The 13,571-nt window shown below is 37.6% G+C and overlaps 1 protein-coding gene across 2 annotated transcripts in view; it reads right to left on the bottom strand.

The window, feature by feature from the left end:
• Positions 1 to 13,571, bottom strand: part of ca16b (carbonic anhydrase XVI b) — a 102,729-nt gene that overhangs the window by 32,502 nt on the left and 56,656 nt on the right. For both annotated transcript variants that reach the window (XM_041979862.1, XM_041979863.1), the window contains exon 4: positions 6,382 to 6,530. In XM_041979862.1, coding sequence (XP_041835796.1) covers positions 6,382 to 6,530 — 149 coding nt within the window. The remainder of the gene's footprint in view (positions 1 to 6,381; positions 6,531 to 13,571) is intronic.

Here is a 13,571-nt window from a genome sequence, read left to right as displayed (position 1 = left end):
ATTTAATTAAAGGCTATGCCTTTTTTTAAATTTTCACAAGAAAATCACAAGACACCATAAGCCACAGCTGGCTTTGCTGACAATAAATGCTAAATAAATGAGTAAATAAGAGTATAAATGAGGATAAGTCCATTAGTGGGAACCACAGGCCCAAACCAGGTTCGAAATGACTCAATCCAAATAATTCAAGTTAATCGGTTTCCTTCAGAGTTCTTATAACTGCAGCCTTTAATGGAACTAATTTGTTGTGTGAAAACTCAGCAAGAAAGACGATTGGCCATTCATCACCCTTCAGATGTTATTAACTACATTACCCAATTAAACTGGCCCCCTTAGGCTTCATTTACTCACGCAGACTGGCTCACGTGACCTGGTCTTGTTAACAGCACACTTTGGAAAAACGGGATTTTCAGTTATATACCTTCACAGCAGTCAATACAGCAACATAAATCACTTGGTTACTTATTTTGTTTATTGTGTGTTTGTTGAGATCTGACAAATTCTCCTCATTAGAGGAAACTTTATTCACGCTCACAGATAAAGATGTTGATTTAAGGGACAGACAGGTGGTCTGACAAACCTTTAAGCCATCTGTAAAGCACAGGAGATGTGCCGTCCGCATTTCCTGACACATTCCTTTGTCTGAATTCAGTTTATACCAGCCAATTTTTTTTTGTCTTCATTTGCAGCACAGCAAGAGTGAAAACAAAAGTCGAAAGTTGCTTTGCATCCCCCTCCCTCCCTCCTCATCTCATTTAAGCAGAAAAGGTGAAAAACAAAGTCATGTTTGGTATGATTTCCCAAGACAACGAAATGTTGAGCCAGGACAAGAAAACTACAAGAAATGTTTGTATGTGCAGAGATGTTATATTATACCTCACAGAAATGTATTTCTTCTCTTCTACAACTGTGCTTTCTTAGAACTTTACAGATAATTTTCTCAATTCTCACACCTCCATAACACATAATCCTCTACCTTATCTTTTTCTTAAGCACCAACTAAGTGCTAGTGCACTCATTATCCAGAAAAAAAGAAAGTGTCAATGTAGTTTGGTGTGACTGAACTAATATGAAACTTGGTGCTTCATATTATAGATTACTTTACAGATATTAGCAACGGATTCCTTTGTTTGCTCGAGTGAGACAACACAGAAATTCACCGCAGCATGCTGTGTTAACCTAACACTAAAAAGCTGAGTGGATCTAATATACCTGGTAAATATATGTTTCTATGGGCTGCAGTGCAGCAGCCAATGTTGCAGTCGTTGTTAAATATTAACGAAAAAAAAGAGAAAGAAGCAAAAACAACTACAGATGGCTTCCCTTGTCATATGGATCTCTATAAAAATGTACTTATAGCTGTTGGTATAATGGCAGGCACTATAAACACAAATTGTTTTATTGCTCTCTAGCAAGAGCTCACACTTCAGTGCTTTTAAGAGCTCATGTGCTGCAACTTAACACAACAAAATGAGGAGCAAATGAAAACCTTATCTTCACAAATTCTCATAGATTTATTCAAACATTGCCACTGGTATTTTCTCTAACCTGAGCTTCAATCTTACTAGTCAGATGCTTCCTAATTTTTCAGTATCATTGAGAGGCTGTGGTACTGATGATGTCATGCACATATCTTTAGTGGATATTTCATTTTTCACGTTGCATTTCATTTCATTTTCTGTGCATTTTCTTTATGATTTATAAGTGTTTGCATATTGATAATGTTGATAATCTTTCTGAATATGCTGAGGATTTTATATCTGGAAGTGGGTTTTGACTTTTCCATACGTTTCTTATCAGAGTGCATTTAGCTCCTGGGGCCTACATGGGTCAAGGGATCAGTCTTGACTCATCGAACATTCTCACTGGATTTTTGTTTCAGTGCAACTGAAGCTTTTATCTTTCTTACTGTATGCTCACAGTAACACTTATTCATGCCCTTAGTGCTGGGTGTGCAAACGTATACCCTTCTAAGGTGTGATTTGTAATCCATGTATAATTAATCTAACCTTGGTGACACCCTAATATATTATGAGAAAAGATCTCCCCAAGGTACCCTGAGGGAGAAAAAAATCCACAGTTTCATTTTTCATTGTGCTGTTTGAGCGAACAGGTGGTCCATCTATCGATTTCCCCACTTCACTCCCATGAAAAAGACCGTGGTTAGATTAATGTCAAGCTCAGAAGCCACAGGCCAAGCAGCCCATTGGGTTCTTTTTTTTGTTTTTTTTGCTTTTTTGTTAACATAACTATAGTACAAAGCCAGTTCTGCTCCATAATACAGCTCATTGAAAGTAAATTTATCTTTCACCTCCTTTGCAAATGCAAACTATATTTGTGTGCATTTTGAAGCTTCTGGGCAGGTGGCACAAAAGCCTTTTTCTTTTCCTCTACTGTAAGAGTAAATCCTTTTTGCAGGGTGTTACACAGTGTGTGACTCACGAATGAATGTGACTCATTTGGAGTTAAGAGATAATTAGACAGCAGGTTGGAAAACAGTTTCAGTTTAACAGAGGCAAATAAGTCTCGGAGCTAAGCCTCTGTGGTCATGCAGCTCAAATCTTGAAAAAAGAAAAAAAAAAAAAAAACTAAAGCTAACCTCCACTTTAAAAGGTCACTGGCTACACCAAGCACAAACATTTATACATACTGCATAACGTGCGTGATTTTGCTGCACACATCTTGTCAGATATAATATAATCTCAAATATATCAAACTGTTTGAGGTCATAAATATGAAAAATGAAAAAAGCACATCTTACAAGATGGAGCAGTCAAATGGCTAAAGGCTAGATCCTACACTGCCATACCCCCCTTCAACCATTCATCATCTGATTTCACTCCTACCTTCTGGTTCACAAGATGGAATAATACATCATGTCTGATGGATGTAATCTGACTTATTGAAAACAGAATAATTTTTTAAAAGCACACCTCCCACTCTGTGCCATTTCTGCAATTCAGTCTGCGCATGCACGTATGTAGTTAACAGGAAACATGGGCAGAATGGTCTTTTTGTACTTTCAGTCTCATTTTTTGGTAGTTGTGAATGTGACTGAAGTTGCCATGAGAAGCTTTTGTTGACCCAGTTTTTCCCCTCTAGTCCTCATCATACAATACTAGGTGTCACATCCATCCCATCTGGTCTGCTTGCTCTTCATGTGCTTTGTCACTAAATAAATGGCACTAGATAATAACCCATTATTTAAATAATAAAAACTACATAACCCATAAACTCTGTTTTTATTGATAAAAGCCTAAAGACAACACATCAAACAAACAAATGTTGCATTTTTAAAAAATATACGGAAAGTTTGGACAGGGCCATGTTTACCACTGCGTTGCATCACCTCTGCTTTTAAAGCACTCTGCGTGTTTGGGAACTGGGGAGATTGATGGATGTAGTTTTGAAAGTAAAATATTTTCTGATTCTTTCTTTATGTAGGATTTCAGCTCAACAATTCAACCTCTTTGTTTTATATTTTCCCTTCGGAAAGGACCAAATGTTTTCTGCGGGTGTCACTAGACTTTTTTTTTTACATGCTTTTGTACCTGCAGAATGTAGTATGGCGTGGACTTGGTAAAATAAGGAAGATCTGGAATGGTACAGACTTTTTTAGGTGGTAGTATGTAAAGACAGCCTTTACATCATTCAGCATTTACTGAAGCCTTCATATGTGTAAATAACAGATGCTGTGTACATTAATGCGCCATCACATCATATCATAATGAATGCTGGTTTTTGAGTTTACAATTAACAACCCAAATTTCTCCCTTGTCCTCCACATTTTCATCACACACTTTTTTTCTAACGTATTATTGGCATCACATTCGAAATAAACATACACTGTTTAAAGCAAAATTATTTCTCAGTTGCAGCATTTGGCATGTTTAATTTTATTTCCAATGCAATCCAGGGTTTTAAAGGATTTAGAAATCACTAGTTTCTGCTTTTATTTTCATCCCAAAAAGCATCCAAGTTTTTTTTGGAGACAAAGTTGCAACAGATGACCTTTGCATGTAAATGGCAGAATTTCATTCATGATGGTCCCCTAACATCCAGTAGTAATCATTTTTGGGTGCCAGTACCATGCTCCTACACTTGCATTTCTTGCATCAGCACACAACTCTGCTGTATTTGAGTATGACTGGGTTTGCTCCTCTTTTCCTGCATTTTAAGTATGTTTGATCAAAGTCCGCATCTCAGAAAATGGTAAATGTTGGATTTAAACATTTTTTTTCCGTTACTTCCTGCTATTTATTTTGACCTTTCTGCTGACTTGCCAGTTTATTTCTAAGCACTCAGTTGCAGCATGTTGTTTCCAGGTGGTACAGCTTCACTCAGGTTGTTAAGATACATCTATTACACATGTATAATAAGGCATACACATTAGCATCATGCCTTTGTTTTATGCTATTTTTATACATTAATAAAGAATACTATTTTTTCTACATATTCTTATTATTTTATTTTTCTTTTGTTTTCCACCAACAAATTAGCTGAGCTACTTCTGTCTTCACACATAATCCCAGCAGGTCTGTTCTCGCTGCTTACCTTTTAAAAATAAACACATCAGCTTCAGCTCCTCTGCTGCATCAGAAAAGTTAAAGCAAAAATCCTCGTCTACTCACAAAGACATGCCGTGCAACAAATCTACTGTTCATATCTGAATTAACAACTGAAAGGCACAATTTCTGTGTTCTCTTCTTTTTCCAAACAGCTGTCCAAACTGACCATTAAAGTGAATTCCATCATATTGTTTAGAAGCACACCATCAAAGGACCCATATGCACAACAGCTTTATAATGGCTGTATATAAGCCGGTGCCCTTTAACACTACGCTGAACATAAAATGATGTGGCAAAAATAAATCTAATTACCCAGCTATTCAGCATCAAAAGCCTTGCTAGTAGAGAGGGCTCCAAAGAGGAGCGCCAAGAAACAAACAGAGGAGGACTCAAGCTGCGTGTTTGGATTTAGTAAAGAGAAGCTCACCAACAGCCATTTCCTGTTTTTATAATGTCAAATTTGAACTAATTATTAACCATTTTACATTAGAGGGGATAAAAATATAATTTACTTAAACCCTAAAAATTAAAAAAAGTATAGTGTGTTTACTCATTTAATTTAGATAATGATTAGGAGCAGTACTGTCAATGACATTTTTTTTTAAATGAAAGGCAGTAATTACCCTTTTTCTCCATGATATAAAAAGACAGAGATGTGTGTTTTAATCCATTAATCAGAATAAATCACTACTGAGAATTTCAGACTCTATACCCTTTACATCTCTTTTACAAGAGTTTTTGATTTTTGTTGCTTTCCCTTTATTACTCGCAATCTGTTCTCCCTTGTTCAGCCAGTTACATTCTGCAGCTTCAACGCTTGCAGTAGGATCCTCCCCGTCTAACAAATTCTCACATCTTTTAAAATCCAGAAACCCACTTTGCAATAAAACCTTTCTGTGCAATAAATGTGGTGTCTCCAATAACAAACTGATACAACCGAGGATAATGTAATCAGGGTTTTATTCTCACTAATTTCAGCACAGGGCTGTCTTCTAGTAAACTGACTTTAATGTGTACAAGCTGTGAAGCTGCATATTAACATGATGTTGACTTCTATAGCATTGTGATAGTGAATGTGGCACTAACTCTTAAAATGCCCATGTAATCTCTGCAATGCTATATGGAAGGATTATCTCTGTAGACTCACCACTAACTCACTCAACTCATGCATTTTAACCTTATCTTTCAAGTCTGTTTTTTTTGAGTGTGCGTGGAACTTTATGGGTGCTCACTATCTTATATTTTATTCTGTTCAGTGATGAATCCATTTACTGAAAGGTGCCGTGATCAAACCCTTTGAGAATGTCAACACTTTTTCTTAACATTTCTTGAATGAATGAAAAGTACTTTTGCTTCTGCACACATGTAAATACAAAAGAAAGAGGTGCAGAAATTTTTTTTTAAAGCCACAATTGAGCAGATGACTTTTAAAAGGAAATATGTACATTGACTTGATTGGTCTGTAGTGGATCCAGGGTCAAAAAACAGCTTTTTAACATAATGAATTTGATGCTCTCAAAGCATGGTATCTTTTGAAAAGTGAAACTGTTAAAGGCAAAAAAAAAAAATTACCTCAATTATAAATTAGCTGTATGATAGTATTGAGCTTTGGAAGTTTAAAATACAAAGTTTTTGAAGCAAAACTTAACCCCACCCCACAAAGATTTCTCCTCAAATGAATCTTAACCTTAATTTGTAGGTTCCTTAATTAGATCAGGATGAATATCAGCTTTTGATATATTTAAACACTTTACTAACAATTTTTCAACATGCAGTATGACCTTTAATACTGAGTAGCAACATGAAGTTTTACCTCTACAGGGAATCTTCTGCCATTGATGCTGTGTTCAGAGCCTGCTGATCCATTACTCTGGCCCCAGTGAAACTCCATCTTCTCAGCCTTAAAGCGGCCTGGCAGTCCAGCACCTCTCACAAAGTAATCGTCCTTCAGGAGCACAGCAACTGGAGACAAAAAAAAAGAAAAAGAGAAGGCATCAAACAGCATCAAACAAAGTGCAAGTGCACTTAGGCAAGGCCACAGCAAAAGAGGAGATTGCCAATTAAAGAAGGAAGTGTAGAGAAGCTCAGGTCTCATTATAAGTGACACACTTGCTTTCATATTTGTTTTATACTTACACTATTCTGTTCCCGATGTCCAAATGTCACATTTTGTTACCTGAATGCATTGAAAACAATCTAAAATACATAACACTTTTCTCAAAAGATCTCAGCCCCAAAGAGTGACGGTTGCAAGAGGGCCTTTTCTTAACTGGCACCCACAGTCTGACATTTTTTTCTTCTTTTCAACTTATGTGAAGAATCCCTTTATAAGCTGCTAAATGTGGTGTCAGCGTGAGCACCTCCACAGCAATGCTAGATATGTGTCCTCCAGAGAGAGCACAAACATGCTTCCACCAGTGGCCTTGACATCTCTGGTTAACTGAAGTGTAGCAAACAGATCCAGTAAAAGCCATCAGCTCTTTAATTGTTGCATGATTCGCTGGGATGATATAATGGCATTTGCGTCCTTTGTGGTCTTCATCCACATGGTAGCGTTTTAAAAGGCTGTAATGCCACTGCTTCCATTGCAGAATGCCAGACATTTTCTCTCATGTAAGATCATTAACAGCCGACACTTTTTGTAGGAAAAAAATAGTGAATTTCAGCTGTGTAATTCTATTCTACGTGGTGCCATCATTACATTCTGATGGCAATTAAATTTATACTGATCAGTTTTCCTACATGTATATAAGTGTAAATATGTAACACTGCAAAGATATAGGTGTAAGTTTTCTCTTGACATCTTTTAAATGAGCAAAACAAGCAAATATCCTTTTCAGACATTTGAGATACTAAAACAGGCTGGAATCTATATATAAGGAACTTAATCTTATTTCCATAAACACACTAATCAATCTCACGTTTAAATTAAACAAATATAAGTAAAACAATTCTGCTTATCTGTTTGCATACAGGTCTGCTATTTCCTATCAGGTCATTAAAGCAGCCTGTTAGTTCTCAGAGTAGAGATGGAAGTAAAAAAAGAAAATACTAACGCACCTCTATTTTCAGACAGAATGTGGTGCATCACATATATTGACATTTTGAATAAATATTTTTTTATAATAGCATTAATAAGTACTGCAGAGCAGTAAGCAGACTGTTGTCATCTAAAGGTTCAATATGTAAAATGTACAAAAATCTGTGAAAAAGTACTAACTACGAAAATGATAGGAATAGACTTATACGTTTAAAGTTAAATTTAAAGTGAACACACACACGCGCACACACACACACACACACACACACACACACACATAACAGCTGAGCTGCTACAAGAAGCTTTCCTGACATTAGCAACTTGGTGTTCAGTGTGTTGCCTGAGGGCACTTCTACATGTGTACAGGAGAAGCTGGGATAGCTATTACTGCCTGTTAATGCTCTCCGTAGTGTCATATAAGGGTGAGTTTAAACTGTGTTAGTGCTCTGTGGCCTCTGAAACACCATGACAAGCCAGATTATCTTCTCTCTGCTGTCCTGGCTGAGGTCACATGCTAATGCATCTAGAACCTTTTACCACGTCTACATTAGCTAGATTAGACCTGATGCTCTGTCAGCTGATCCTTCGTGTTACATGAAGATTTAGTCAGCCTCTGAATCAGGAAAGCCCACTTTTAATCATATCACAAAGCAAACTAGGAGTAGGGGCGTGTGAACAAGGAAAGAAGTTGTGAAAAAAGAATGAAAAAGATTTAAGTAACTGAAACAGGTCACCAGCTGATCGATAGCGGGGAGGATATAGGTGAGAGGCTTGGAGAAACAAAAAGGAAGAAACAAGAAGATCTGAGGTGAGAAGGACCTTGTGTGATGAGGGATGAGCTGAGATTCTGTTGTAAGGGCAAGAATCTGCCAGCGGTATTAATGTGCTGCTTAAACTGAGGGCCTACAGCATGAAGAAGAAATTGATACAGGACATTTTCAAGCCTTAAAGCATTAAGTCAAAGTAAAACTCAGCCTGCAAAGGAAATAACAACCCATGATATTATTATAATATGCAATTCTATTGCAATAGTGAAAAAATAAAAAAATAAAACAATCCTGTAAGTGCTGTTGTTGAGACAGTGTATTCCAATGTGTAACACACACACACACAAAAAAAAAAGCCAGGGAACGGAAATGCTGGCTGGCCTTGGGAGTTTCATTAGGAATGCGGCCCTGGGTGTGTGTGAACCCTCAAACAGCAGAGGAGGAATTAGAAGCTAAGCCAAAAAGACCTTGAATCACAGTCTGTGAAAGAAGGGGAGTGTGTGTGAAAGTAAATCCTTGATCAATGCAGATGTCTCTGGGGCCTTCCGATTCCCCTGAATTGGGTTTAAAGTTGTTTGAAATTTTTACTGAGAAATGTTTTGTTGAGGAATGGTGCATGAATGGTAGCCAATCTGCCTGATCTCAAAGCAGGCCAAGGCACAAGGGAATGTCATGTAATCAATTGCAATGAACTTTTAAGATCTATTCACTCAGCTCTTAATTGCAACGCTGACTTTTAAATAGTGTGAAGGATGTTAATGCCCCGCCGCAGGGGAATTGAGCAACTCCATTTTAGCGTCCCCTAGTGGCAGCAGGTCACAGGCAGAAAAAAAGCCGCTATAGTGTGTAAAAATATTACACTATAGCAATATACCAAACTAAAAACTAACATATTAAGGGAGCTTTAAATGGTGATTAACTTACTCATTCACCTGAATCTGCAGCCAATCTCGACATAAACTTTGTCAGGAAAGAATATCCTATTATTGTTCGGTTGCCTGGTCTGCAACTTTACTGCTTCTTTCAGTCTTTCATGCTTCAGCTCTCAGCCTCAGCAGGCAACAATTCTCAGTTAAAAAGCTGTAACATGCAACAGCACTCTACCAGCAAAGCCCCAAATGGGAAACAGGCACAGTTGGTGGCAAGCTGGTAAACATAGTGACTAATAAGAGAAAGACATTTCCTTTAGGACATCAAGAACGAGTCAGGTCAAGTCATACCACAACTTCAACCTCAGGCAGAGCGAATGAGGAGGAGGACGCATTTTTCCTGCACGCACAGAGATGTAGTACATATTGTGCGTACAGTAATTAAACAGATTTATTTAACAGATAAGGCATAGAAAATAAATATGCAGGTAACTGGTAGATTTCTGGGCCAGGACTTACTGTTGCATTTGTCATTGTTTTAATGTATATATGTTCATTAAAGTCACCAAAACAGAGAAATTAATATGTGCTCCATTTTAAAATCATGCTTTTATTTTAGCACTCAACCTGGATAATTAAAACAATTGCTAAATATATAAAGTTTCAATATCATAGAGGGGAAAAAAGCTGTATTGTCTGTGAAGATGCTGGGGGCGTGTTCACCGAGGACACTCAAAGGCAAATCTCAGATCGGCTTAAACGTACAGCACTAACAGAACAAAGACAACCGTGTTTGTTTTAACCACAGGAAACTACTTAAATGTGGAATCATGAAAGCACACAGCTTATATTTAATATTTCAGTGACCTTCCATTTGTGGACTAAGTTAACATTTCTAAACAGTGTAACACTTTTATTGTTTGGGCATCTCCTGCCAACGATGTAGCCGAGCCGTAGGCATGGTGAGCATGCTTAGAGGGAGAGAGAGGTGGTGATCCTGACCTTTCACCGGGTCTCTGAGCACAAGCATTCCACAAAGCGTCCACTTACACCTGTGGCTTCAGTTCTCAGAGTAGATACACAGCCGCTCCACCTCCGCAGTGCTGTGTTGTTTCTTTACAAAAGTAGTACATAGTGTGTAACGCAGCAAGAACACACACACACAGAGGTGTAACAACCACAGTACGATGCTGCTAACTTGGCTCGTCATACCATTGTGCATAACTCTGATTCTCTCACTTTGTGTGCAGCTTTCCAACAACTGCAGTGCTGTGTTTTAATTCACTCTTCACAAAATCAATTCAGTTATTCTTCATCACATTATTTCTCTACAATTTAAAAAGAAGTCCAAGTTCAGCCAGTACTTACATCCAGGCAATAATGTATTTCAATAAAGGCTGAACAGCTAGCAGTTAGATACACAGTTGGATGGCAAGGTTAGCTTATCTGCAACTGATGTACTGCACTATATTGCTGGGACAGGTGTTGTTAAATACCTACTTTGCTCTATCATGGAGCCTGGATTTTAGACTCCATCCAAAAACTAAATTGTAAAAAATCTACAAAAATTTGTTTAACAGTCCTGCTTCACAAAGTCAGTACAAAATAGTTATGTTTTAAGGAATTTTTGTCCAACATGTTTTTAATGCAAATCTGTGAATCTGCTTTACTCTGGCATTAGCAAATGATGACTATGTATATGTCTGTGTATATAGGCAATCTGCCCAGTTTGTTCCTCACCTTTATCTCTCCCAATGAATCAGATAACAGAATCTTCCAGTGCCTAAAATCCTGTTTATTACCTACAGATTCTGTTAACATATACAGCAGACCCATGTAACTATTCAGTTATAAAGATTAAATGGACAACAAGAGAAGTTTAAATATTGAAGTAAAGGTTTTTTTTTTTTCTTTTTATAAATGACAGTAGGGCTGCGCAATATATCCAATTTTGATTTTGGCTCCAATTGATCTAACCACGTATCGTTGTTACTTCTCTTAACAAGCAGCAGTGTTACCGTAGGCCCCTCCCCCATCCAGAAAACCCACAGGAGGCCCACTGCTCTGCCAAAAAGCATGGTGTTTTTCACAGCAAGGGTGCTTAAATACAATGACCTAAGCAGTACCATGAGTAATTGTGCTAAATAATCATGATTTCAATATTGACCAAAAATAATTGTGATATGGATTTTTCCATAATCGAGCAGCCCAAGGTGACAGTCTGATTCAAGCTTACAAACATTAAACTATACAGCTGACCCTACAAGTGTACCCTGCATCACTGTTTTCTAGCAGTTCATTAAAACAGAGGACTGAGGAAGCCCATAAAAAAACATAATCACTGTGCCCTGAAAATATATAGTTAGTAAACAAGTCTGGGGTGTACAGTATGGGGTGCAAAATACTTCAGCTATTATAAGTGACCCAAATTACAATCTTTAAAACTATGATCATAATGCAAAGAGATCTGGTATTAGATGAGTGATATTTGCACAGCTCCACAGCAACCGCACAATTACAACACTGGGCATGGATAAACCCAAAAAGTCAATGATCTAAATATAATTTGAAAACCCAAAAGACAGTCAACATGAGTATGGATAAAAAATTGGGAATGGATAAACAGAATATCAAGGATATAAAATGTAATGTGTGTGTGTGTGTGTGTGTGTGTGGGGGGGGGGGGGGGGGGTGGGACCCCTGAAGGGCAAAGAGTCACTGGGAGAACAATGCAACATCCAAACGTGTTGGAAAACCGTTTTCCAATTATATGAAGTATAACTAACCCATCCTACCGAATGATGTCGCACATTTGAAGTGATAAGGCCTTTGAAAAATAGCATCTATGCTATATGGAATACATCTGAGAACCAGGCCACCTCTATAACAAATGATTTCAGGGGAGTCATGACCACAGATACCGTCTGCTATAGATGTTTGGTGGTGCCTGAGAAGTAGAGCGGTAATGTGACAGGAAATTAACCTGCAGAGACTGCACAACATTCAGCTGCTTCAGTTAGGCTATACATAATTTCAGGTCATGTATCCTGGCTCTGCTGCTAAAATGGAATAACGGAATTAGAAATGCCACACTTGTGGTTAAAGTGTCCTGCAATAGGAGCAGAGGAATAGGTTGTGTGGTTAATTTACAGATATTTTTGTGGGCTCTCATACGGTAATAGGTCAGGTCGGTGAGGGTAATAAAAAAAACCTTGACCCGCTACTTAAAGTAACCTACATTATGCTGCTAATGCTTTTCCTTGCTTCTATTTTTTTTAAAACAAGATAACTGTAATGTTTCATCCATTTGCTGTTTACAGTGGATAATGGTCGATTTTCATTAGTTTCTGTAATTTATGGCCATTTATGGCAACGGTGGATTAATAGCAACCTTTATTAGCTTTATTAGCGGACGGAAAAACACAGCTAATTTTTTTTCTTCCGTTCCTAAACCTCTTTGATCTGATCAAGAAGGCTGGAAATAATGGGGCCGAGGGATATCTATTCTAAGTTACATACACATACAGTACATACACACATATATTCTCTTCTTATACATATATATATATATATGTAAGTTGACTGTTCTAAATGACTTTTTCTTTGGAGTATTTTGTAGTGCAGTTTTATTTTGCTGATTTTTACAGCCATCTAAAACCCCTCTTGTGCTGTATGTAACCAAAGTTAGACCAAGCCATGCTACTTCCATCGCTGTAAATAAGCAGCCCGCAGCACTGCTTGGTTGTGTCAGTGGCCTTGGTTGTCATGGAGGCTAACAACTCTCATTATGATCAAACGGAAAAGATGACACTACTCTCATCAGAAACTGTGCCAAAAGCAGACAGATCAATTAGGGTCAGGCTTTTCACACCAATGGTCCACGGATTTGCTAAATTAAAGAAAGGGAAAGGGAAAAAACAACTTTGTGGCAGTGATTTTAAGTAGCAGCTAATTGAGCGCGTTTTAAAATGAGTCTGTAAACAAGGCATGCAAAGCTTTGCATACAAAGAGAATGCTGAGTGACAGAGAAGAGCAAAGGGAAGGACAATTAATGCAATAATAATGGAATAATAACTCACAGATGTAAAAGAACCAGTGTGGACTGATACTAAATGTAACTGCTATGTTAATCACTGAAACAACAGATTTATTTTGATCAATTTGAAGAAGCTGTGTTTAGATTTTCCTTGTGTTGTATAACACATCCAAATGATTTGATTTAAAGATTCCCCATTTTGAGATGTCCTGGATGAATGTCCTTTAACCAAGCCAACACTCAGCCCCTTTCACTCATGCTTCCATCACCTCCCACACACTTGTCACCACA

The sequence above is a fragment of the Melanotaenia boesemani genome, chromosome 3 (genome assembly GCF_017639745.1).
Source record: "Melanotaenia boesemani isolate fMelBoe1 chromosome 3, fMelBoe1.pri, whole genome shotgun sequence".
NCBI lineage: Eukaryota > Metazoa > Chordata > Actinopteri > Atheriniformes > Melanotaeniidae > Melanotaenia > Melanotaenia boesemani.
Note: the sequence above shows the minus strand (reverse complement) of the source record. Positions and strands in the feature narration are given on the sequence as shown.